Here is a 27034-nt window from a genome sequence, read left to right as displayed (position 1 = left end):
AAGCACCCTGGCATTTTAACAACCCAGTACATCTGTCTGTTAGGGTGAGAAAACAGTGAATATCATTTTTGATTATCATATTAGCTTTATTCTCACATTTTCTACTATATTTTCTTGAGCGGCAAAGGGGAAAGGCTGGAAATTATACTTAGCCTATGGGTTTTCTCACCTGCAAACCCAAGGAAGTCTGCCACATATAAATATAGGAAGGAAGGGTTATGACTCTGCCCTTCTAGTCTCATGCACTATATTATTCTGCCAGGGTTGCCATAATGTAATAACACAGACTGGGAGGTTTAAACAACAGAAATTTACTTCTGGAGGCTGGAAGCCCAAGCAGTCACCAGGGCTGGTTTCTGGTAAGACTCTCTTTCTGGCTTGCAGATGGCCGCCTTCGCACTTTGTGTTCACAAGGCCTTTCTTCTGTGGGCACATGGACAGAGACTAGCTCTGGTGTATCTTCTCCTTATAAGGGAATCAGTCCTATTGGACTAGGGTGCTGTACTTATGACCTCATTTAACTTTAATAATCACCCTAAAAAGTCTATGGTTAAATATAGTCACACTGTGGGTGTGAACCTTTGAATTTTGAGGGGACACAATTTAGCCCAAAATACACAGCAAGTGAGAGAAAGAGAGGCTTGCTTCCATACATTCTTTACTCCAACTAACTTAAGGTGAATGCAGAACTATAGGCAAAGAGCATTTTTAAAGATCACAACTTCATAATCACCTGTCTACGGACTCATTCTGAGCAGGATTTCACTGAGGCCTGGGCCACCTTGGCTAAAACCACACCTCATCACTGCTACTGTGTACCCAACTTTTTTTTTTTTCTAAGTCGCTTCAGTCGTGTCCGACTCTGTGGGACCCCAGAGACGGCAGCCCACCAGGCTCCCCCGTCCCTGGGATTCTCCAGGCAAGAACACTGGAGTGGGTTGCCATTTCCTTCTCCAATGCATGAAAGTAAAAAGTGAAAGTGAAGTCACTCAGTCATGTACGACTCCTAGCGTACCCAACTTACCAACCAGTAAATACTTATTATATGCCAAATGTATTCCCAGACCAAGGAGATAACCAAGAAGTATAAGGCCACATAGTTTGGAGGGAAACAGAGTATACTTATGAATCAGTCTGTGAATACATCAATTCACTTCTATTTAATCAATGTGGACCCAAGTCTGCATGAGAGCCATATGGAATTTTCACAGGTAGAAACACCACTCTACAAATACTACTGTGACGACCACCTCCTTATACCTCTCTGCCACGATTTCCATTCAAACAAGAATATTCCCCATTACAGTAACATGACCCAAAGCAGACTGAGCCCTGGAACTTTTGCTGCCTAGAGGGGTGATGTTGATGAAACTGTTCATTGTAATCAATGAGACTTGAGTGAATTTAGAACTGATTACAATGAACAGTTTCATCAACATGGTCAACAGGATGCTTAAATGAACAATACAGAAAAATGACCATAGAGGAAAAGATAAATTAGTGGAATACCATAAAACATTTTAATTCTAGGAAGAGAGACATAACAGAGTATGAGTGGAAGAACACCTCAAAAATATACACTAAGTTTCCAAGTGAATTAAGGGAGTATATGGGAAGATACTGAAACCAAATTCTGGCTGAGATATAGAAGCACAAAATTATCCAGGGAAGAAAATGGGAAGATAAAGGCAGCACAGAAGATAGAAAGAGCCTAAAACTTTGAAAGTTGAAAGCAGTGTATCAAATACTATACAGAAGTCCTTACTAATTTTACACCTAGCTCTCTGAGTTTCAGTTTACTCATCTTTAAATAGTTATGATGCTATTCATTTCACTGGTTAACTGCAAGGATTAAATGAATGTGCACACACACACACACAATGTCTGTAACAATGCCTGATACACACAGTAAAACCACTCATAAAAATCTGCTAAAGGAATACATTAACAGTATAATTAGTAGCTATACTTCTGCTGCTAACTTTGAGCTGAAACTATCAGCCACAATAATGGCAATGCCATCTGCAGTGAGAAGATTGGAATCCTTTCCATGCCTCTGTGTAGACAGATGAGCACAGCCATTTGGCTTAATAGAAAATTATGGTCAGTACTACCCTATCATTTGCCTTTTACAAATGTCCAGATGCCACTAAATTGGGCCCAAGGTCACCATGGTGGAGTCCACTGTCCTAGAGCTGACTGCCTTCTTTCTATCACAGCTGATCCAGGGCCAGATGTTTGCATGGCATCGACTGCTGGCTTATAATTTTCAGCAATTTTTAGAATGGAACTTGTCCCCAGATGACTGACCAGAGAGCAACCAGGGCAGTTATCCTTGCTGAATTCTGCTTCCAGATGCTCCATGGGATTATCCTCCCCTGTTCTGGGAAAGTTTTCTGCCAACTGATCAAAGCAGTCTCTATCTCTCGCTCTTGCTCTGCTCACAGTAGCATGTGTGTTGTAGTCTCTAGGTGGACCAGCACCCCTGCCTTGGATGTTATACAAACAACAATCAACTCTTCCTTTAAGGATGGTTTAGACTTTTTTTTTCCCTTGAATACAATCTAAACAGGTGTTAATTCTACCAGGTGAATGGACAGCTAAATCCTCTGAAGTTGCTAAATATACTTGATAGCAAAACAAAATTTTTAGAGAAGATGAATGTTCAGCTTCTATTTTAGCTAAACTGTTGTCAATATTTGCAAAAGCTGAATGTCAAAAGGAATGAGAAATGTCAAACAGTGTGAGCCAAATTAAAGGTTTCTTATAAGAATTGTTGGAGAAGGCAGTGGCACCCCACTCCAGTACTCTTGCCTGGAAAATCCCATGGACGGAGGAGCCTGGTAGGCTGCAGTCCATGGGGTTGCTAAGAGTCGGACATGACTGAGCGACTTCACTTTCACTTTTCTCTTTTCATGCACTGGAAAAGGAAATGGCAACCCACTCCAGTATTCTTGCCTGGAGAATCCCAGGGACGATGGAGCCTGGTGGGCTGCCATCTATGGGGTCGCACAGAGTTGGACATGAGTGAAGCAACTTAGCATAGCATAGCAAAGCATAGCATAGCATATAAGAATTGTAGAATTCAACCTAACAGAGACCTACCTCCCTTGGCCCCAGGCACAATATGTCAAGCTCTGGGCCCTGAGCTTTAGAGGGCTCTGTTCTGACCCTCCAGCAATCACCAATTTCCATCAGGTGAGGACTCCTCAGGATTAAGAGGATATATCCCTTGAAGAATCTGTACCTCTCCTTGGCCTCAGGATGCTCTGGGTACTTTAAAATCAGAAATTTTCCTCCAAAAGGCCCTAAGTCTGCTTTGAGGACCTGTACAGGCCTCTGTATATACTCAAGGCCCAAGGAGTGGCAGCATACAGGGTATGTGAAAGGGTGTAAACAGGAAAGCTGGGTTGTACACATAGGTATACTGAGGCTCCTTGTAATTTCCTTTGGCTCCAAAATCACTGCAGATGGTGACTGCAGCCATGAAATTAAAAGACACTTGCTCCTTGGAAGAAAAGCTATGACCAACCTAGACAGTGTATTAAAAAGCAGACAATCACTTTGCTGACAAAGGTCCATACAGTCAAAGCTATGATTTTTCTAGTAGTCATGTACAGATGTGAGAGTTGGACCATAAAGAAGGCTGAGCGCTGAAGAATTGATGCTTTTGAATTGTGGTGCTGGAGAAGACTCTGGAGAGTCTCTAGGACAAGAAGGAGATCAAACCAGTCAATCCTAGAAATCAACCTTGAATATTCATTGGAAGGACTGATGCTGAAGCTCCAATTTTTGGCCACCTGATGCAAAGAGCCAACTCACTGGAAAAGGCCCTGATGCTGAGAAGGACTAGGGCAGGAGAAGGGGACGACAGAGGATGAGATAGCTGTAAGGTATCATTGACTCAATGGGCATGAGTTTGAGCCAGCTCCAGGAGACAGTGAAGGACAAGGAATCCTGGCATGCTGCATTCCATGGGGCATTCCATGGGGTCACAAAGAACTGGACATGACTTAGTGACTGAACAACAAAGTAAACAAATATGGGGAATGGGAATAAAAAGCGAGGTGACCAAAAGACTGGGCTGCAGACCAGGGGTTAGAAACTGGAGGTCTAGTACAAAACACAGAAAGGAAACTGAGAATTTTCAACTCAGATTTGGTTTTCCAGGACATGATGAAGGTGTACTCATCTAGATAAGGGAATAGAACGTATTTCATTTGGCAGTTCACTAGCCTGACTTGTGACTTATATATTGGACACAAAGAACATGGGTACCACTTTACCTTCACTCAAAGCTCCTATAAATGTTAGCAGTCGGCTATGTAAGTTAATTTTAGGAAAATAACAGGCCTACAAATGAAAGAGTAATTGTATTAAATTATGCTAATTTCTTTAGCACTAAGATTACAGCTGCTGCTGCTGCTGCTAAGTCACTTTAGTCATGTCCGACTCTGTGCGACCCCATAGACGGCTAATAAACCACAATAAGAAAGAGCATGTTTCTGAGATATTCTTTTCTTTTAGTGAAAATTGAAAACATCTACAAAAGTAGAGGTTTACAGGATAAGAAATTCTCATGTGTTTATCACACAGATTAATTATAATCAACTCATGGTCAACAGGGGGCTTCCCAGGTGGTTCAGTGGTAAAGAATCCACCTGCAATGCAGGAGACATGAGTTTGATCCCTAGGTCAAGAAGATGCCTCGGAGGAGGAATGACAACCCACTCCAATATTCTTGCCTGGGATGTCCTGTGGACAGAGAAGTCTGGCGAGTTACAGTCCATGGAGTTGCAAAAATATCAGACACGACTGAACAGTAACAACATGGGCAATAAGGTTTCACATTTACTCCCCATCCTTCTTCCAGGTGGTTTAAAGCAAATCACATATTTGTGTCAGTATGTATATTTAGAATATAGACTCTTTTTAAAAATGCAATCATATATTACCACAGTAAAACAAAACAAAACAAAACAGGAACTGTATAAAACATCCAGGAAAGATACACATCTTCCAAACATGTCATACATTCCAGTATCTCATTTGTTTTCTTTTTATTGTTCGTTCAAATCAGGACAAATAAGGTCCACATGATGTCTCTTGAGTAATCTATAGATTTTCTCTCTACCTTTTTTCTTCCTTGCAGTTTACTTGTTGAAGAAACCAGGTTATTTGTCCTATAGAGGTTCCTGCAGTTTGAATTCTGCCCAACCTATTTTCATGATGTCTCCAGTAAACTGGTCATTAGATCTGCAGGCTTGATTGCATTCAGGTTCAAGGTTTGGTGAGACGCGTGCACAGGTGGCAGTGTGTATTTCTACCAGGAGGTACATACAGACAATCATCCTTTCTGTGATGCTAGTAGCCAAAGATGATCATTGCCTAGATTCATTGTTTCATTAAGAGTTGCAAAATACATTCTAATTGTATCATTCTTTCCTTATTTATCAGCTGAAATATCCTATAAAGAGAAACATCCCTCAACACCATGTTATAGTTCTTAAGGAAAGACACAATAAATGCTTGAATCCTTTCTTTTTATATTGGTTTTGAAAATAATGAGTTGGTTTCTCGGCATCCTCTAAGGGTTGTTCTGTATCATTATGAACAAAAGGATTTATCCATGGCAGATGCATTTTAATATACTGTTATTATTCTTACTGATGCACAAATTGAGACATTTTTGATGGGTATAAGTCTTTTCAAATTGGCTTGTCTTTTTTAAAAAAAGTCTCAGAATAACAATAGCAACATGACCTCCAAAAATATGTCTACTAAAAACAATTACATTTCTTTGTCTTTATTTTTTTCAGACAGATGAATTTATTATTTTATCCATTTTTATTTTTACTTATATATTTGACATATAACACTGTATCAGTTCTAGGTGTACAGCATAATGTATATTTCTTTTTGTCTTTAACATATATCCCTCTATAAATGGATAAACTTCTCTGTCTTAAAGTTACTTCTAAGGATTCTATTCTGTGTAGTTTTGTCATCAACTCAATTTACAGTTAGATATATTTGTTTTATTGTGCTTTCAATTTTCAGAATTTTTAAATTAGATAATAAGCTCCAATTGTATTGAACAGTCATGTACTTTAAAAGTCAAATCCTAAAAAAAAGTTCATTCAGAGAAATTTAGTTTTTATTCTTGTCTCATCCTCTACCTATAACTAACCATCTTTAAAGTTTATCCTTCTAAATACACCTCTTTCCATATATGTGTTTCAGTTCAGTTCAGTTCAGTCACTCAGTCGTGTCCAACTCTTTGTGACCCCATGAATCGCAGCACACCAGGCCTTCCTGTCCATCACCAACTCCCGGAGTTCACTCAGACTCACATCCATCAAGTCAGTGATGCTATCCAGCCATCTCATCCTCTGTCATCCCCTTCTCCCCCTTCCCCCAATCTCTCCCAGCATCAGAGTCTTTTCCAATGAGTCAACTTCGCATGAGATGGCCAAAGTATTAGAGTTTCAGCTTTAGCGTCATTCCTTCCAAAGAAATCCCAGGGCTGATCTCCTTCAGAATGGACTGGTTGGATCTCCTTGCAGTCCAAGGGACTGTCAAGAATCTTCTCCAACACCACAGTTCAAAAGCATCAAGTCTTCAGCACTCAGCTTTCTTCACAGTCCAACTCTCACATCCATACATGACCACAGGAAAAACCATAGCCTTGACTAGACGGACCTTTGTTGGCAAAGTAATGTCTCTGCTTTGAATATATGTGTTTAGATGTGAGTAAATATCACTTCTTTCTTAGATAAATTGCAGCATAATATTTATCCACCTTTTACTACTGGTATTTTTTCTATTTCTGATGATTTGATGATTATATGAAAACAAAGAGAAAAGTGTTGATTACAATGTTGAAAATAAGGAGGAAACGTGGATGAGATACTATTTTGAGAAGGAGTACAATAGTAATAATATTGGACTTCATATACCATTGTATTTATATGTAATATTTACTTCAAATTTTACTAAAGATGAGTTTCTCAAATTGCTAAAGGTTACTTAAATAAGTAATTCTGAAATAGGATGCAATAATATTTGAACTTAATTATTATAACTTTTAGGGTGAGTTGGCTTGAAAATATATACCTGAAACAATGTTTTATGTCCTATGCAAAATGATAAAACTTGTCAATCATTCAGAACATAGGACAGGTGATGAGTAGATACACATTGCTTCCTGAAAACACTGGAAGAAAAAATTTCAGTAAACTGATATATATCCAAAACACTAACTATATTTACTTGCTCCAAATATAAAAATTGCATTGAACCAAATACTGAAGTTTTGAGATTCTTAACATCTATTACTATTTGTAGTGTACAATAGGAAGAAAATATATCTTAAGGGATGGACCTGAACTGAATCCTGGCTCAGCTGTTTAGTGGCTGGGTGACCTCTTGTAAATTACTTAACCTCTCTGAGCCTTATTTTTCCTGTCTATTAAATATGGATACTAATACTTCTTCACAGGATTACAAGCAATAAGATTCCATGTTTAAAGCAGTCTCAAAAGTTACTGATACAAGGTTAATACTCAGTAAATATCAGCTCCCTTGCTCTTTCATAGGTAATAGAAAATTGTCTACAGTAATGGTTAAGAGTCCGGCTATCTGAGTTCAAATCCTAGCTACAATACATTCAAACTGTGTGATGATGGTTATGTTATTAACCCTTATGAGCTTCAATTTTCTCATCTATAAAACAGACATAGTAGGAATATTTTCTAAGGAGAGTTGTTTTAAGAATTAAATTGCATGTAGTATTATGCTTCCTTCATGAAGAAGGGACATTTTTCTGTTTTGTTTCACTACTGTATTCCTGGCACCTAGAAGAGAATCCATAAGGGTGGTGTCTTCTGCATATCTGAGATTAATGATGTTTCTCCCAGCAATCTTGATTCCCCCTTGTGCTTCATCCAGCCTGGCATTTCACATGATGTACTCTGCATATAAGTTAGATAAGCAGGGTGACAATATGCAGCCTTGATGTACTCTTTTCCTGATTTGGAACCAGTCTGTTGTTCCATGTCCAGTTCTAACTGTTGCTTCCTGACCTGCATACAGACTTCTCAGGAGGCAGGTTAGGTGGTCTGGTATACCCATCTCTTTCAGAATTTTCCACAGTTTGCTGTGATCCACACAGTCAAAGGCTTTGGCATAGTCAATAAAGCAGAGGTAGATTTTTTTTTTTTTCTGGCAGATAAGTAAAGAAGAACTAAAGAGGCTCTTGATGAAAGTGAAAGAGGAGAGTAAAAAAGTTGGCTTAAAACTCAACATTCAGAAAACTAACATCATGGCATCCAGTCCCATCACCTCATGAGAAACAATATGGGGAAACAATGGAAACAGTGACAGACTTTATTTTCCTGGGCTCCAAAATCACCACAGATGGTGACTGCAGCCATGAAATTAAAAGATGCTTGTTCGTTGTAAGAAAAGCTCTGACCAACCTAGACAGCATATTAAAAAGCAAAGACATTACTTTGCTGACAAAGGCCCGTCTAGTCAAAGCTGTGGTTTTGCAGTAGTCATGTATGGATGTGACAGTTGGATTATAAAGAAAGTTGAGAACTGAAGAATTAATGCTTTTGAACTGTGGTGTTGGAGAAGACTCTTGAGAGTCCCTTGGACTTCAAGGAGATCCAACCAGTCTATCCTAAAGGAGATCAGTCCTGAATATTCTTTGGAAGGACTGATGCTGAAGATGAATACTTTGGCCACCTGATGTGAAGAACTGACTCACTGGAAAACACCCTGATGCTGGGAAAGATTGAAGACAAGAGGAGAAGGGGACAGCAGAGGATCAGTTGGTTGGATGGCATCACTGACTCGATGGACATGAGTTTGAGTAAGCTCCCAGGACGGGGAAGCCTGGCGTGCTGCAGTCCATGGGGTTGCAAAGAATCAGACACGACTGAGCAACTGAACTGATACTGATACTGAGAAAACAATCCAGCACATGGTTAGTTCCCCTTAACTGCCAATAAAAGCTAAATGAGTTAAACATATGCATCATAGAAGGATCATCATAGAAGTTTCAAGTATGCAGCTTTGTCATTAATCACATCTAAGGAGTTCTCTCCTTGTGCCTGCCTTTAGTCTTTTGGCTCTCCAGGCTATATTAAACGATGGATGTTCTCACCATCACTGTAACCTCCAAGGCCCTTGTTATTTAGTCGCTCAGTTGTGTCCGACTCTGTGACCCCATGAACTGTCCTGGCCTTTCCTACACCAAACTTTAGGTATACTGAAACAGTTTCCCCAACATTACTACTCCACTATTAGATTCTTTACTCAAGAGAGACTGTTGAGAAAGTCTTGGTCTGCAACATCTTGAAGTTATTCAAATCCATTACAAAGACCTGTAGGGTATTTCCTGATAACACATTGTGTGCTTTGGTGATTGTTTCTGAAAAGGCAATAGACTTGTAAGTGTTATATGTGTCATGCATATTGGAAGTATACTAAATATATTACTATTTCACTGGGAACTCTCTTGACAATAATGTGAATTGCTGAGGGAACAGAAATCTATCCTTAAAGTATTTCTGACATGAAAGGTGACCGTTGGGCTTCAGGGAAAGGGTTCAAAGTAAGATTGACTTGAGTGACTGAGATGTTCTTAACATCAGCACTGCAAAGGTAGGCCAGGCATTCTTTCACTAGATCCAAGATGCAAGGCAATGCTGAAGGCCTAATTCAAAGGACTGGTGTGATTAAATAAGAGCCTGATAGGAACTGAACCCCGGCCACACAGGACTGTCAGCTGCTTCTGAGACCCACTGGGAATACTCACACCTTTAGGCACACCTTTGTCTTCTGTTCTCTTAACCTAAAATCCCCCTTCTTCAGTTTTCAACTAAATCCTCCTCACCCCCAGTGCTTTAATTCTCATCTCAAACGAGTCTCTTTCTGACTAGCAGAATTTTTCTCAGGTCATTTTTCTCTCCCTTTCTTGCAGCAAAAATTTGATTTCATCTAACCTCAGGGTTTTTTTTGCTGTTTTTTTTTTTTTTTTTTCCCCCTGCAAGTGTGACTTTCCCATAAAATCCTGAGGGACAGGGGACATAACTGAATTAATGCATGTTCCTTCCCTCTACTTAACACAGAGTCAAATCAATGTTGTCATTAAAAAAAAAAATTATTACACTTGGATCGCAAAAGTGCCTGCTAACTCTTAATGCAACTGAATGGAAAGACTTTATACTGCATGAATGGAAAGAAAAAAATTTAATAATATAAAAGTAAAATTAAAATTAATAAGACATCTTGAAAATTATTTAGTAAACACGATGCAACAGAATGGCCAGATGTCACCCACAGTGAGATCTTACTACGTGGTAGCTAAAACAATAACAGGGCCTGCTGGAAACGCTACTTGATTAATTTATTATATTTACTGAGCACCTACTATAAATCAATCTAGAACCATAAGAAGATTATAGTCTACGAGAAGAAATACATCATATAGGGGTCCAAAAATGCTAGCAAGAAAAATATGTAATTATGTGCTTAAGGTCTGTATAATAATTAGATGAGCAAGTGGAATGCTATAAACAGCATCAGGAAAAAGTGAATCTGGATCTGGGCTTTGTTAACTAAACACATACTGTCCAAGCCAACTGCAGCGGGAAAATCTGGGTCAATTCAGTTAAATTCAATGACCAGACAGTCCATGTAATAAATGGAACTGTAATTTGATGGTATCCTGGATGTTTGGAAATGCTAACTTTATCATCAGCCTAGCTAATCTGATAAAGCACTACAAAGACATCAGCTGAGTTAACTTGATAATGTGGACTATAAAAGAGGCACTAAAAATACAAGTGGACTTTCCTTATGAATTCTGAAATAAGAAAAAGATAGATACCAAGTTTTCCATTTAGGCTGGTATAATGTCATTTATCCCTCTAGCCCATGTTTCTCTTGGGTACAGTTTCAGGTGATTATAATCAAGTTTAAAAACACCATTAGTGGCAGAAGGCATAAATTTATGATCTAGACTGAGACCTGTATGATCTACAATTACTTCTGATATCATCTGAAACTTTATTTTCTACCATGGATTGTAAACTACAAAATGAATGAGCACGAGAAGAGAAAGGGTATCTGACCAGAAATCACCAGTTCTAGTATCTCAACTGGTATCTACCTCACCTTGTGACCATGAACAAGTTACTTCATTTTTCAAGTTTCAATACTGTATTTATTTAAGAGTTGCCATGTGATCCAGGAATACCCCTCCTGGGTATGTATCCAGAAAGAACTACAATTCAAAAAGATACATGCACCCCAATGTCCATTGCAGCACTATTTACAATAGCCAAGACATGGAAACAACATAAATGTCCATCTCCAGATGAATGGATAAAGAAAATGTGGTATATATACACAATAGAAGCTACTCGGCCATTAAAAATGAATGAAATAATGCCATCTGCAGTCACATGGATGGACCCGAAATTGTTATACTAAGTGAAGTAAGTAAAAAATAAAAACAAAAAACATATAATATTACTTATATGTGGAATCTAAAATAAGACACAAATGAATTTACCTATGAAACAGAGACAGACTTGTGGTTGTCAATGGGAAGAGGGATAGGGGATGGGTGGATTAGGAGTTTGGAATTAGCAAATGCAAACTATAATTTATAGGATGGATAAACAAGGTCCTATTGTACAGCACAGGGAAGTATATTCAACATCCTGTGATAAACCATAATGGAAAAGAATATGAAAAAGAATATATATACATACATTACGTGAGAATTAAATGAAATAAGGTAGGGAATGGTTTTGTAAACACTGAAAAATAAAAGTGTAAAATGTCATCACTTCTGTGGCCATGTTGATATCAATATTAATAAAAATGCTTACTATAAAACCTAACAGCTTGAAATGTTATAGAGACTATGCAAAAGGAAGCTCATATTGGGGTCTTGAGAAAATGCATCCTGTCACTTGCTGCTCCTCCAAACAACAGGTAAAAAACCTTCAGTCAGGATAAATGTGAAAAAGAATCTTCAAACACAAGTTTATGAAAACTACAACACGTTTCTTTTGTCAGAATCCCATAGCTTCAGCATAACTAATTCACTACTTTATTCTCTGGGAACCTTCTTAAAAGCTTGAGGCTGTTTGTTACCAACAGATGTAGACATTTATAAACAAAGACCATCTTCACTGAATTATTTTTCACAAATTAAACAAAGGATCCCAAAGAACAGTTCCAAATGTTTACAATCAGCATGCAGAGATACACTCTGCGGGAATACCATTCATTAAAAGCACTGCCTATGGACCTAAAAAGTAATGAGAACAACAGTCCTTGCTACTCAGACTGCTGCTGTTGCATCCGTCCCACTCCCTACCCTAGACAGACCGGTATAAACGTCATCTGAGGGTCATAAAACACTCTCTGAAAGTAAACTTTACCCTATGGGAAGCAAACCCTTCAATGCACCAAATTCCATTTCGTGCCCTGCAGACAGGAATTCTGAAAAGAATATTTTGAAACAGAAAACTCATCTTTTATAGGTGAGCACTCTATCATAGAAACCCAGGAATGGAAAATGGGCTCCTCATCCTCCCAGGCCATCGTGGTTTATAACTCTAAGAATGATGATTATGTTCCAAATTTTAAAGATCCCTAGAAATGGCCATTGTAAAATCTCTCTTGACAGCAAATTTCTATCATAAACACACTATCTTTAAAATTCTTCCATATGTTTAACCTAAGTCTTTCATAGTAGCAACACAATGCTGACTGCACCTTTCTGCTTCAGTGAAAGTATTCATTCATTCTTGTATTCATTCATTCATTTTTTAACCAAATTCAAACAAAATTGTTTTTGAATGAGCATCATGGTAAAGGTCATAGGTAATGGTATAAAAGGTATATGGGGATATGAGAAATATTCTCTGCCCCCTTGAAAAGGCATAAACAACCTTTAACTCTTTATTTGAATCATTATTAAGAGCAATGTATAGAAATAGCTACTCTTTTGTGGAAAATATGGAGGACCGGGGGGACACGTTGAATTGTCCCAAGAATAATAACTAATAAATTTAGACTCTATTTGAGAAACTCGATTGGTCAAATGCTCTAGGTTTTTCAATAGATAAATCTGAAGAAAAAGCAAGTGATGGAGAGTAATCTGTTGGTTAAAAGAAACCTAAAAGATATATTCAGTTTTATAACAAACAGACAAGATAAAGTATGTAGATGTACATTAAATGAAAAACAAAAAAAAACTATTAAACCATCTAGAGATGAATGGATAAGGAAGATGTGGTATGTGTATGTATATCTGTGTGTGTATATGTGTCTGTGTGTATATATATGTGTGTGTATGCATATATGTATATATTCCATTATACATAATATTATATATATATAATAACTCAGTTGTAAAAAGAACAAAATAATGCCATTTGCAGCAATATGGATGGACCTAGAGATTATCATACTAAGCAAAGAAAGTCAAATAAAGAGAAAGATATCACTTACATATGGACTCTAAAAAATGATACAAATGCACTTATTTACAAAACTAAAACAGAATCACAGACATAGAAAACAATTTTATTACTACCAAATGTGGGGGCTAGGGATAAATTAGGAGTTTGAAACTAACAGCTACCTGCTACTATATATAAAACAGATGTGAGTGTGAGTGAGTGAAGTTGCTCAGGCGTGTCCGACTCTTTGCGACCCCATGGACTGTAGCCTACCAGGCTCCTCTGTCCATGGGATTTTCCAGGCAATAGTAGTGGAGTGGATTGCCATTTCCTTCTCCAGGGGATCTTCCCGACCCAGGGATTGAACCTGGGTCTCCGCATTGTAGACAGACGCTTTACCATCTGAGCCACCAGGGAAATCATATAAAAACAGATAAACAAGGATAAATATAGCACAGAGAACTATATTCAATATCTTGCAAAAACCTATAATGGAAGAGACTATTAAAAGAATGTATATATATACACACACATATATATATCTGTATAACTGAATAACTTTGCTATACAGAATAAATTAATACATCATTGTAAATAAGCTATACTTCAATACAACTTTTTTAAAAACTATTAAAAATACTAGGCATTTACTGCTCTAAGAGCAAGATAATAGTTACTTATTGGAGGAAGATAATAATAGTTACTTCTTGGAAGAGGCACCTGGAAGAGATTCTAGGGGTCTGGCAGAATTCTCTTTCTTGATTTGATGTTGGTTATAACGATATTCTCCTTAATATAATTCATTAAGCCAAACATTTGTTTTGGTGATCTTAAGTATTTGTGTTTTGTTTTTCAAGAAGCATTTATCAACATGGAACAATGAGAACCCCTACACACTGCCAGTGGAAATGCAAAATGTCAAAGTGACTTTGTTTTTTTTTTTTTTTTTTTTTTGATTTTAAGACAGACTTTATTTCAGCAAACATTTATATTTCTTTTTTTTTTTAATTTTATTTTATTTTTAGACTTTACATAACTGTGTTAGTTTTGCCAAATATCAAAATGAATCCACGACAGGTGGAAAACAGCTTGGCAGTTTCTTGTAAAGTTGAGCACAGGCTTACGATATGACTCAGTTATCCCATTTTTAGGAATTTGTCTAGGAGAAATGAAAGCACACTAAGACTTGGGTATGAAAGTTGTGTGTTTAGAGCAACTTTTATAATCACCAAATATGGAAGAAACCCTTCAACAGACGAGTGGACAAACAAACGGTGGTACCATTATTTCTATACAAGGGAATACAACTAAGCAAAGAAAGGGGAAGAAGCCCGGACACAGGCAACACCGGGCTGCATCTCAAAAGACCTGCTAAGTGAAAGCAACCAGATACGCAGAAAAGGTAAATGCTTTATAACTTAAACAAGAAGAATTTCTGGAAAAGGCAAAACTAAAAAGACAGAAATCAGATCAGTCATTGACAGGGTCTTAGGGTGTGGAGAGGGAACAGACAATAAAGGGAAATGAAGGAACTTTTCAGGGGCATGGACATATTCCGTATCTTGACTGTAGTAGTAATCATATGACATATGCTTGTCAAAACTGATCCAACTATACATTTAAAAAATGGATTTTCTGTAAACTTGAACCAAAAAGCACTTATTATTTAGAGCAGGAATGAATTTAGTTTTCAATTTTAAAATAAAATCTATTCTCCCGTATCTTGCATTTACTTTCTTAAAAGAAAAATGTTTTGGGTGGGTATAGTACATTGAGTCATAATCGGTAATTGAAAAAAAAAGTTTGGAGGAGGGACTAAATCACTAGTATTTTTACTGAGGACTATGCCTTCAGAGAAACTGTTTAGAAGTGGGAACAATTCTGGTTGTCATAAAGTTCTCCCTGTTCCAGCTTTCCCCCAAACTAGTTCAAATAAATCCTAAAGCAGACAATATCAGAGCTGAGAGCAATAATGGTTATGTTCATAGCAGAGGATCTTTGCTTCCTTTTACCAGCCAGATTTCTCACGATTCAATCTGACTATCCTCAACAGAAATATTTCATCTAGGCTTGGCAGTTTTCTCATCTCGACTTCTCCAGAGTCAAGTAACCAAAATGGACATGGTGAAACCGTTCCAAAAAATGTCATCGTCCTCACAACGTGGAGAATAAGACGATCCACTTCAAGTTCTCAATATGAAACCTGGTGGTTAGGACTTCACGGAGCCCTGGTTATAATAGTGTAATTATAACTTCACTCAAGAAATGCATTTCAGTTCTAAAACATGGCCTTTTCAAAAGCCTAAAAAGCATTATAAAACTATAATGCAATTCAACTTCCTCATTTTACAAATGAGTGAAATGAGATCCAGAAAGGTCAAACTATTTAACCACAGTTATTAAGCTAGTTAGGAGTAGGGCTGGAATGAGCTATTAGAAAACCTCATATTCCATAGGATAGGTCTCCTTGAAATGAAATTGGAACTGTATTCTATGTTAATACAGTTTTTTCTATCAGACATGGATAACAGGCAATATAACTTTCACACTGCCTACTCAACAACATATACTTCTGTTAAATTTTTCTTTTCATTTTGATGAGATCATCATATATTTTGCAGAGGCAGAACTACAAGGGAATCAAGGAATGTTTCACATTAAGTTAGAAGCTGCTCAGGGAGCTATAAAAGGCCTCCTTTCTTTCCATCATCTGTATAATTCATTTCAGACCCTCTCTGCTTTGTTCAGGTGAGGACTTATTCACTATATCACTAAGATACACATTTCTGACATCAAAGTATGATTCTTATTATGTTAACCAAGCATTTAAAAAGATGCCATGCCATTTATTCCATCTGTTGCCATTTGAAGAGAAGTTATTTGACTAATGTTGTTTTGACATTTTTACTTTTTAGTTGTGGCCTGTGGAATGTGGGATCTAGTTCCATGTCCTTGCATTGGGAGCATAGAGTCTTAGCCACTGGACCACCAGGGAAGTCCCACGTCATTTTAAACTTCTGGTAGATTTACCCAAAGGAGCAAGTGAGAAGCCTCCATTTTTATGACAAGTCTCAGCCAGAAATATTGCTGATCATGTGGAACCAGTAACTCCAAATCAATAGGAAAGCACCTTTTACATTCATCAGGAGAACAAGGCACTCAGGAGAGCCAGCCTCAGTGACAGGTTAAAGTTGACAAACATTCTGGGAACCGAGCAAATGGAAAATAGGAGCAGAAGAGCCCTGTGCTGCTGACTGCCCAAAGGTCAGCTGACAGGTATTCTCTTCTTCTTATGTTTCACTCCTTCTCAAGATGTAGGGAAAATGTTCTTTTAATGCACCAGACAGATACAGACGTAGAAAGGAATATGTGGGCAGAACAATGAAAGGTGTATTACTTTCACCACCCTTATGGCAGAAAGTGAAGAAGAACTAAAGAGCCTCTTGATGAAAGTGAAGAGGAGAGTGAAAAAGTTGGCTTAAAGCTCAACATTCACAAAACTAAGATCATGACATCTGGTTCCATCACTTCCTGGGAAATAGATGGGGAAACAGTGGCTGACTTTCTTTTTTGGGCTTCAAAATCACTGCAGATGGTGATTGCAGCCATGAAATTAAAAAACGCTTACTCCTTGGAAGAAAAGTTATGACCAAGCTAGATAGCATATTAAAAAGCAGAGGCATTACTTTGTCAACAAAGGTCCATCTAGTCAAGGCTATGGTTTTTCCAGTAGTCATGTATGGATGTGAGAGTTGGACTGTGAAGAAAGCTGAGTGCTGAAGACTTGATGCTTTTGAACTGTGGAGTTGGAGAAGACTCTTGAGAGTCCCTTGGACTGCAAGGAGATCCAACCAGTCCATCCTAAATGATATCAGTCCTGGGTGTTCATTGAAAGGACTGATGTTGAAGCTGAAACTCCAATACTTTGGCCATCTGATGCGAAGAGATGACTCATTTGAGAAGAACTTGATGCTGGGAAAGATTGAGGGCCGGTGGAGAAGGGGACAACGGAGGATGAGATGGTTGGATTGCCTCACCGACTCAATGGACATGGGTTTGGGTAGACTTCAGCAGTTGGTGATGGATAGGGAGGCCTGGTGTGCTGCAGGTTGATGGGGTCGCAAACAGTCAGACACGACTTAGCAACTCAACTGAACTAATTACTTTCTTCAACACACACTTCTATGTCAGGTGCCTACAGCTTCCAAATGAGCAACAGAAAATGAACCCTAGGATTCCATAAAGTCTCTGACATATGATAATGTGAACAGCGGCCAGTGAAGGAGTTAAGTGGTAAAACCAGCTCCATGTATGTCTCCTTGAAGTTCAGCAAGCAGCAGACTGCACTTAAGCACAGCAATCAACTGTGAGAGGCCAAATCCCCTTACAGTAAGCAAAGAAATTGCTTCAGCTTCAAGGCAGCAGATAACAGTGCAAGAGAAGGTCAAAACAGGTGCTGAGAAATTCTGCCAGCTTGGATTCCATTTGGGTGATTTTTAAGTATCTTGGTCAATTATGAGTGACAAAGTTTAATTGTTCCTGTTACTGAAATTTCCACTGCATGGCATAGACACACACACACCCACATACATACACCCACCGGCCTGGAATATTTCATGGCCGCAGAAAAACACTGATTTCTGATGCTTTGGGTGTGATGTGATTTGCTAACTGTAGATCGCTTACAAAACATGTCTGCCTGATGGTGAGTCCACCAGGTTGATTCTAATTTAAAGTTTCAGATATATATTGCAGCATAGAGTTTCCACATGATGATCACATATGTTATTACTGCTAGTTTCACTACTCAATTATTTATTTCTTTTGATTTGACTCATGTCTTTGCATGAAAACATACATTAGTAAATATGAAGTATGGCTGTCCAGAATTTAGACAAATGTCCCTTCATTTACAGCTAAACTTAAAATGTGTTGTTGGATTCCTAGATGTACATACAGCTTCTCCACCTGGAGTTTATAGTTTTGAGGACACATACTGTATTCTGGGCTTCCCTTGTGACTCAGCTGGTAAAGAATCCACCTGCAATGTGGGAGACCTGGGTTCAATCCCTGGGTTGGGAAGATCCCTTTGAGAAAGGAAAGGCTACCCACTCCAGTTCACAAAGAGTCAGACACAGCTGAGTGATTTTCACTTTCACTGTATTCTATCTTATTGTGCATACAATAAAAGTACTTGATTGTCTAATATGAACAGCAGCTTTCAGTAATAACCTATGCACTGATTAGATTGTTTCCTAAGGGACCAACACAAATACTTGTGCAAATAATGCATGCTTTGTATGAAATTAGTACTCTGTAGACTTGCTTATCAGAGAAGGCAATGGCACCCCACTCCAGTACTCTTGCCTGGAAAATCCCATGGACGGAGGAGCCTGGTAGGCTGCAGTCCATGGGGTCACTAAGTCGGACAAGACTGAGCGACTTCACTTTCCCTTTTCACTTTCATACATTGGAGAAGGAAATGGCAACCCACTCCAGTGTTCTTGCCTGGAGAATCCCAGGGACAGGGGAGCCTGGTGGGCTGCCGTCTATGGGGTCGCACAGAGTCGGACACGACTGAAGTGACTTAACAGCAGCAGCAGCAGACTTGCTTATATCTTCACAAGTCTGTTTTTTAGAAATTAATGATTAGTTCAGTTCAGTCACTCAGTCGTGTCCAACTCTTTGCAACCCCATGGACTGCAGCAAGCCAGGCCTCCCTGTCCATCACCAACTCCCAGAGTTTACTCAAACTCATGTCCATTGAGTTGGTGATGTCATACAACCATCTCATCCTCTGTTGTTGTACCCTTCTCCTCTGGCCTTCAATCTTTCCCAGCATCAGAGTCTTTATAGATCAGTCAGTTCTTCCAATCAGGTGGCCAAAGTACTGGAGTTTCAGCTTCAGCATCAGTCCTTCCAATGAATATTCAGGACTGATTTCCTTTAGGATGGACTGGTTGGATCTCCTTGCAGTCCAAGGGACTCTCAAGAGTCTTCTCCAACTCCACAGTTCAAAAGCATCAATTCTTTGGCGCTCAGCTTTCCTAAAAATCCAACTCTCACATCCATACATGACTACTGGAAAAACCATAGCTTTGACTAGATGGATCTTTGTTGGCAAAGGAATGTCTCTGTTTTTTAATATGCTGTCTAGGTGGGTCATAACTTTTCTTCCAAGGAGCAAGCATCTTTTAATTTCATGGCTGCAGTCACCACCTGTAGTGATTCTGGAGCCCCCCAAAATAAAGTCTATCACTGTTTCCATTGTTTCCCCATCTATTTGCCATGAAGTGATGGGACTGGATGCCATGATCTTAGTTTTATGAAGGTTGAGTTTTAAGCCAACTTTTTCACTCTCCTCTTTCAGTTTCTTCAAGAGGCTCTTTAGTTCTTCCTCACTTTCTGCCATAAGGGTGGTGTCATCTGCATATCTGAGGTTATTGATATTTCTCCTGGCCATCTTGATTCCACCTTGTGCTTCATCCAGCCTGGCATTGCACATGATGTACTCTGCATATAAGTTAAATAAGCAGGGTGACAATATAAAGCCTTGACGTACTCCTTTTCCTATTTGGAACCAGTCTGTTGTTCCACGTCCAGTTGTAACTGTTGCTTCCTGACTTGCATACAGATTTCTCAGGAGGCAGGCCAGGTAGATGGTATTCCCATCTCTTGAAGAATTTTTCACAGTCTGTTGTGATCCACACACTCAAAGGCTTTGGCATAGTCCATAAAGCAGAAGTACATGTTTTTCTGGATCTCTCTTGCTTTTTTCATGATCCAACGGATGTCGGCAATTTGATCTCTGGTTCCTGTGCCTTTTCTAAATCCAGCTTGAACATCTGGAACTTCATAATTCACATACTGTTGAAGCCTGGCTTGGAGAATTTTGAGCATTACTTTGCTAGTGTGAGATAAGTGCAATTGTGCAGTAGTTTGAGCATTCTTTGGCATTTCCCTTCTTTGGGATTGGAATGAAAACTGACCTTTTCCAGTCCTGTGGCCATTACTCCACTTCAATACACCCCACCTGGTCAATGCCACTTCATTCACTCAAGGTGGAGTAATGAGTTGTGCTCACTCACTCAGTCGTGTCCAACTCTTTGCAACCCTTTGGACTGTAGCCTGCCAGGGATTTCCCAGGCAAGAATACTAGAGTGGATTGCTATTTCCTCCTCCAGGGGATCCTTCTAACCCACGACTGAACCCATATCTCCTGAATTGCAGGAGGATTCTTTACCTACTGAGCTGTTGCAGGAGTAATGAAACTGGGGTTCAAACACTAATTCTCTTTACAGAGGAAGGAAGGAAGTGCCATAGCCTCAGTTTGCACCATTAACCTTGGATGGCTTGACAATCACAGTTCAAACAGTGCAAAGAAAATTACAGAATTATAGGGAGGAATCACAAAGCCAACCCCACATAAAATATGTCCAGACATGTATACAACACAGACAATGGGTTAAACAATCACTCTGACATCTGGAAAGCATCTTTGATTTAATCACTAAATTATAAGAGAAGTACTTCTTATTGCATCTGGCTTGATTTATGCCTTCATCTATGGGGAAGGCTAAATTTGACAGCATCCCTTTTCTTCTCTGAATTTACATTAAAGAAAGTAAATGGTCTACATCAAGTTTGTTATGGCTGCCTGAATCACCGTCAGTGACGGCAATTTCTGATTTATGAGCTTATAGATAATTATGTAACCTCTGGCCACATTTTTTTTTAATTGCCCAAATTCTGGACTCCTGCTAATCATTATACCCTAATCAGAGGTCAAGAGGGAGGAAGGGCTTATAGATGAAGGTTTGGTGGTGACATAAAAGAGAACTACTCATTTAACACTTGAATAGATTTTTAGCACCTAAGTGATCTCGTTACTCATTACCACAGATAATCACAACCAGGTTTGCCCAGTGCTTCTAGCCACCAAGCCCATCACCTAAATGAAATTGTATAAAATCAAGCCTCCAAATCATTCTGAATCGTTCATTCCGACACCTGAACTCTACTTCACACATGTACCTAATTGTCCTATCTTCTAACTTCATTATTCATTTTTTCCCTTTAATGCCTCATGTCATTCCTGAACCTGAGCCTCAGAATCTCCTTGACTACCGTTTAGATTCTCCCATGGATACAGTATGATCAAAAACACCATGAAAATACCTCATTCAACTCAGCCCAGGCCTCAATATCTCATACCTCTGTGCTCTAGGTTCATAAAAGAGTATTAGAAAGATACAACACACGTATACTTACTTGTCCCCAAGAAATTGAGATATAAGGCTTGAGAACACTGAGCAGTGAAGTTCTGCCTATTTTACTTGTTTTCACACAGACATGGACCAAACATTCCTAATTCATGTAGTGTGAAGCTGCTGAACTTCATAGACATAAGTGACATAGCAGACACAGTAATACTTTTACGAATTAATCATAATTTGCACTATCTTGGACCATTGTCTATCATATCCTTCAATGCCATCCCTGGAGGGGTCTATGAAATGCATTCCACTACGAGTTTACTGAAAGATAATGTTTCTAAAGAGTAGTAGCCTTTGTCTCTGAGGTAACAATTACATGTCCTCCTGCGCTTTCCTTTTAATCATGTCTGCCATGAATCTTAGAGCTAAATTAAGTGCCCACTCTCAGAAAGCATGCTTCCCTTTCGTGGTCCTCATTTTCTGTTTTTATTTTAATAGTCTTATTGTAAAACTGCCTTTTATTGTAAGTCACATCATGTCCTTTGAAAAGATAGACTATTACATTATTTTTAAAAATAAACTCACCCCACGAACAATACCCAAAGTATGTCTACAGTACACCTCAGATATCATGTACTAAAAATAAAAAGACTTGTAGACTATAAAAGTTTTAAATTCAATACAATTATTTGAATTATAGAACTTATTTACGTGAGCATTTAGATACTGACCATGCCCCAGGTTGGTACATGCAGTTCATGGGGTCACAGAGTCGGACACGGCTTAGCGACTGAACAACAGCAACAAACGTCTCGGGTGATGTGCTGTAGACATGTTTTGTAGTAGTGAGGAATTTATAAAGACTTAGAGTACAGTAACAGGACTGTTTAAATAAGCCTAACTAGAGACATCTTACAAACCAAAGTTTAAAATGTGAAAGGCCATCAGCAGCGGTTTAGTGCGTCTACTTGAATTATTCTGTAATTATCTTCTCTGTTACATATGCTTTCTCCCCCATCTTTTGCTGATTTACATTAGTTGTCTGGCTGTAACTGGCCTTGAACTTTCAGTGTCAAAGAAGCTTACCAAGAAAACTGATTATGTTGAGGGAAAAAAAAATCTTCACAAAAGCAGTATGTAAAACAAACCACTATTTGTTTTACAAATAATTATCTTCTTTTTCAGCCTAGGATGTAGCATCCACTCTTGTACAACTCAGATCTGTATGGGATTGTCATCTGATTTACAGCAGATGGCCTGGCATCATAGGAAAATAATTTACTGTGCTGATGCCTCTCGTTCTGTAAATCAATAGCTTGAATACAGAGACATCTCAATTAGATGGTACAAGGGTAGCAGGATCTGCACCCTCATTTCTTATATCATTAAAATGGCAAGTATTACAAAGCGGTACTTGTTTCAAAGTTGCTTCAGGGGGTGGGGGAGGAGCTATTATTTCAAGGTGGGAGACATAAAGTGAGAGTTGCCATCAAACACAATGAAAAATTGAGCACAAGGCTGTATAAGTAATAGCCTGTGAGGGGTGGGACATGCATTTGTTAAAGTATTGATTGGTGCATTTCTACAGCACCTGTATTATCATGGGCTCCAAGAGTTGAACAGGGTGTTAAATTATGACTCTGAACACATAGGAGTCATCCATCCTTTCTACCCTATTCCTCCAAGATGCCTCTAAACCAAAATCGCACACATTCATGGTACGAGCCACCATGAGATAAATCATCCAAAGGCTCAATTCTTCCTGCAACACAGATAAAACTGTTACCAATAGAAAAGCCTCATGATGAGGAAGCAAAATTATCCATCACCAATTTTATCCAAATCCCAATGGTAAATCCAAGGCAAGACAGAGCTTGCTGAAGAAAATCTTAGGGCAACTTTTAAAATTTGAATCTGAGACAGCCTTATGAGGGAGAAAAGAGTTAAAAATTATTTTCCTGGTTTTTGCAAAGTGAAGTAAAACACAAAAATGAAAACAAAGTCCCTCATAGGGTGCCTAGATCTGATTCTAGGACTGTAATCACACAAGTTTGTGTTTCTTATGTGAAACCGAAGAGATTTTAAATAATAGGTTGAAACTTGACCTGGCCTCATATTAACCATATTTGAAAGTTGAAAGATTTTTACTGTGCTGACATTAACCAAAGAGTTACTTTTTCCAAATTATTTTGAATTCGTTATGTTTTTTAAAGGAAAACGCTGATTATAATTTTAACAGATTCTAAAAATTTCTCTAAATAAAGAGTAAGAGTTTACTGGAAGATTCACACTCTCTCTACCTGAAAATCGGACAATAAGCCCAGTGAAACTGCATCCTCCTGGCTGGGCTTTCCCAGATCACACCTGCAGGCCACACAGCCCACTCATCTTACTTTGGAAAGATACTTTGAAGAGCCATTAGGGAAGAAAAGATAACTAAATTCAACAAATTCAAGTCTGAGGTACAGATAGAAAGTTCCAGAAGACTGGTCCAAATGCAACAGGATGGCTTGGCTAGAAGCTAAACTGTTGGTCATTAGCTTCTCAAATATAACACGAGCTTGCACAGTGGAAATTCAAGCAAAGGTGTAACTGGTACAGGGAGCAATGCACCTCAGGAAGCAAGATGCTCCGGACAGAACAGTACCTGGAGAACTGCTGCTGCAGCCCGCGCATCTGAATTCTGTTGCGCTCAGACTCCAGTGTCACCTCCTGCAAGCGCTTCTCACTCTGAAGACGCAAGTGTCTCTCCTCTTCCAATTCATGTATCAGCTTCTCATGCTGTAAAAGGCACACAGGGGATGGCTTTTAAGGTGTTTCTTAAATATTACTAAAAAATAATTAGTAGTCACTTTTGGTTACTAAATCCTACCTTGGACTTTATATATTAATTAATTTCGTCCTCATTGCAACCTCATGAAGTAGGTTCTAGTATTAATATCTTGTTATCTAGGAAACCAAGGATCCAAGACATCAAAGTAGTTTGTCATAAAAACAAATAAGGTAACAAGTATTCAATCCTGGCTGATTTGACTCCAATGCCTGAATGATTTCCACCAAATCAGGTGGCTTCCTAGGCAGAGATGAAGACCGATGACTGAATAATGCCATACTAGCAAATGCATACCATTTTGAGTAGTAACGAGTAAGTTTTTTGTTGGCTGTTGAGAATGATTTCATCTCTTCAATCTCTTGTAATACTTTAAAGGGAACATTTCTGTATTATATACAGACATTCCAACTTAATTATACCATGGAGCTGATGAGGATAAGGTTAAAGAACTATTTTATATTTGCCTAAATAGATTTTCACAGATAGAAACTGGTTAAATCACAAACCAGTGATTACAATGTATAAATTATTAATTTATAAATTACAAATAAAGTGGTTTATTTGTAATCCCAGAAAATGAGCTCCTCATAAATGGACATCAGGTGTTAAAAAGAGGGACTGGATGACCCAGGATAAATGGTTCAGCAAAATCCCACTTCAGGAACAGGTAAAAAGCACACATGCTCAGATACTGACATTATGGACTCAGCTAAAACTAACAACTTTTTTTGTTTTTGTTTTGCTGTTGTTGCTGCCTTTTCTTTTTTTAAAGCATGTCATGCTATTATGGTTATGGATATTACTAAATTAAGTACTTTGTGTATAGCATATATAATCAACAATGATAATCAAAGACAATGCCTGATTATCAGGGACCAACATTCTTCAAGGGAAAGAATGAAAGCAGAGACTTGAATCTCTAAATAAATCAAACACTATGACTCTGTACATTGAATTACCTAGATGAAACCTGATCCACTGTATCATTCATGGAATAAAAAATTCTTCTGAGGGCCATGAATGAAACAGACCATTTCTAGAAAAAAAAATCAAGGTCTTCTAAAAATACTTCACACTCTGTGCATCGGCAACTTTGACTATATTCTCTCTCCTGTGTAAAAAGCCTGCTCTATTGGGTCCGGAGCATCAGCTGCGTGGCGCTGGAGAGACTTTGAGGAGATACCCCCACGCCCAGTGGCAAAGGAGAAGCCCCAGTAAGATGGTTGCTGCTGCTAAGTCGTTTCAGCCGTGTCCGACTTTGTGCGACCCCATGGACTGCAGCCTACCAGGCTTCTCCATCCATGGGATTCTCCAGGCAAGAACACTGGAGTGGGTTGCCATTTCCTTCTCCAATGCATGAAAGTGAAAAGAGAAAGTGAAGTCGCTCAGTCGTGTCCGATTCTTAGTGACCCCATGGACTGCAGCCTAACAGGCTCCTCCATCCATGGGATTTTCTAGGCAAGAGTATTGGAGTGGGGTGCCATTGCCTTCTCCCAGTAAGATGGTAAGAGGGAGTAAATCGCATTTAGAATCAAACCACATACACGCCAGAGAGGCTCATAGGGGTCAAACAAACCATGTGTGCACTAGGACCCAGAGACCCCACAGAGACTAAGACAGAACCATGTTTAAGTGTCTCTTGTGGAGGTACGGGTCAGCAGTAGACTGCCGCAGGGGCAAAGGCTCTGGGTGTAGTAGACCAGAGTGCACCATAAGTCTTCTTGGAGGACGTTGCCATTAACCCCACCACAGACCCTCCAGAACTTACACAGGACTGGGGAAACAGATGCATGGAGGTCACAAACAGAACCTCGTGAGCACCAGGACCCAGGAGAAAGAAGAAGTGACCCCACAAGACACTGACCCAGACTCGTCCGTGAGTGTCCAGGAGTCTCCAGTGGAGGCATGGGTCCGCGGTGGCCTGCTGCAAGGCTGGGGGCGCTAGTGTAGCAGTGCATGCGTGAGCCTTTTGAAGGAGGTCGCCATTATCTTCATTACCTCCACCACAGTTTCAGTTCAGTTTAGTCACTCATTTGTCCTCGACTCTTTGTGACCCCATGGACTGCAGCAAGCCAGGCGTCCCTGTCCATCACCAACTCCCAGAGTTTACTTAAACTCATGTCCATTGAGTCGGCGATGCCATCCAACCATGTCATCCTCTGCCGTATCCTTCTCCTCCCACCTTCAATCTTTCCCAGCATCAGGGTCTTTTCAAATGAGTCAGTTCTTCCAATCAGATAGCCAAACTACTGGAGTTTCAGTTTCAGCATCAGTCCTTCCAATGAATATTCAGGACTGATTTCCTTTAGTTTTGACTGGTTGGATCTCCTTGCAGTCCAAGAGACTCTCAAGAGTCTTATCCAACACTACAGTTCAAAAGCATCAATTCTTTGGCGCTCAGCTTTCCTAAAAGTCCAACTCTCACATCCATACATGACTACTGGAAAAACCATAGCTTTGACTAGATGGATCTTTGTTGGCAAAGAAATGTC

At 39.1% G+C, this 27034-nt stretch overlaps 1 protein-coding gene across 23 annotated transcripts in view; it reads right to left on the bottom strand.

Annotated features, from left to right (window-relative positions):
- Positions 1–27034, bottom strand: part of NCKAP5 (NCK associated protein 5) — a 1093872-nt gene that overhangs the window by 503442 nt on the left and 563396 nt on the right. For all 23 annotated transcript variants that reach the window (XR_008711991.1, XR_008711992.1, XR_008711990.1 and 20 more), the window contains one exon: positions 24357–24490. Coding sequence is in view for 20 of the 23 variants with exons in the window: in XM_055572827.1 (XP_055428802.1) it covers positions 24357–24490 (134 nt within the window). In the remaining 3 variants the exon portion in view is untranslated. The remainder of the gene's footprint in view (positions 1–24356; positions 24491–27034) is intronic.

This window comes from Bubalus kerabau, chromosome 3 (assembly GCF_029407905.1).
Source record: "Bubalus kerabau isolate K-KA32 ecotype Philippines breed swamp buffalo chromosome 3, PCC_UOA_SB_1v2, whole genome shotgun sequence".
NCBI classification, from domain to species: Eukaryota; Metazoa; Chordata; class Mammalia; order Artiodactyla; family Bovidae; genus Bubalus; species Bubalus kerabau.
The sequence above is the reverse complement of the archived record's forward strand: the minus strand, read 5'-3'. Positions and strand labels throughout refer to the sequence as shown.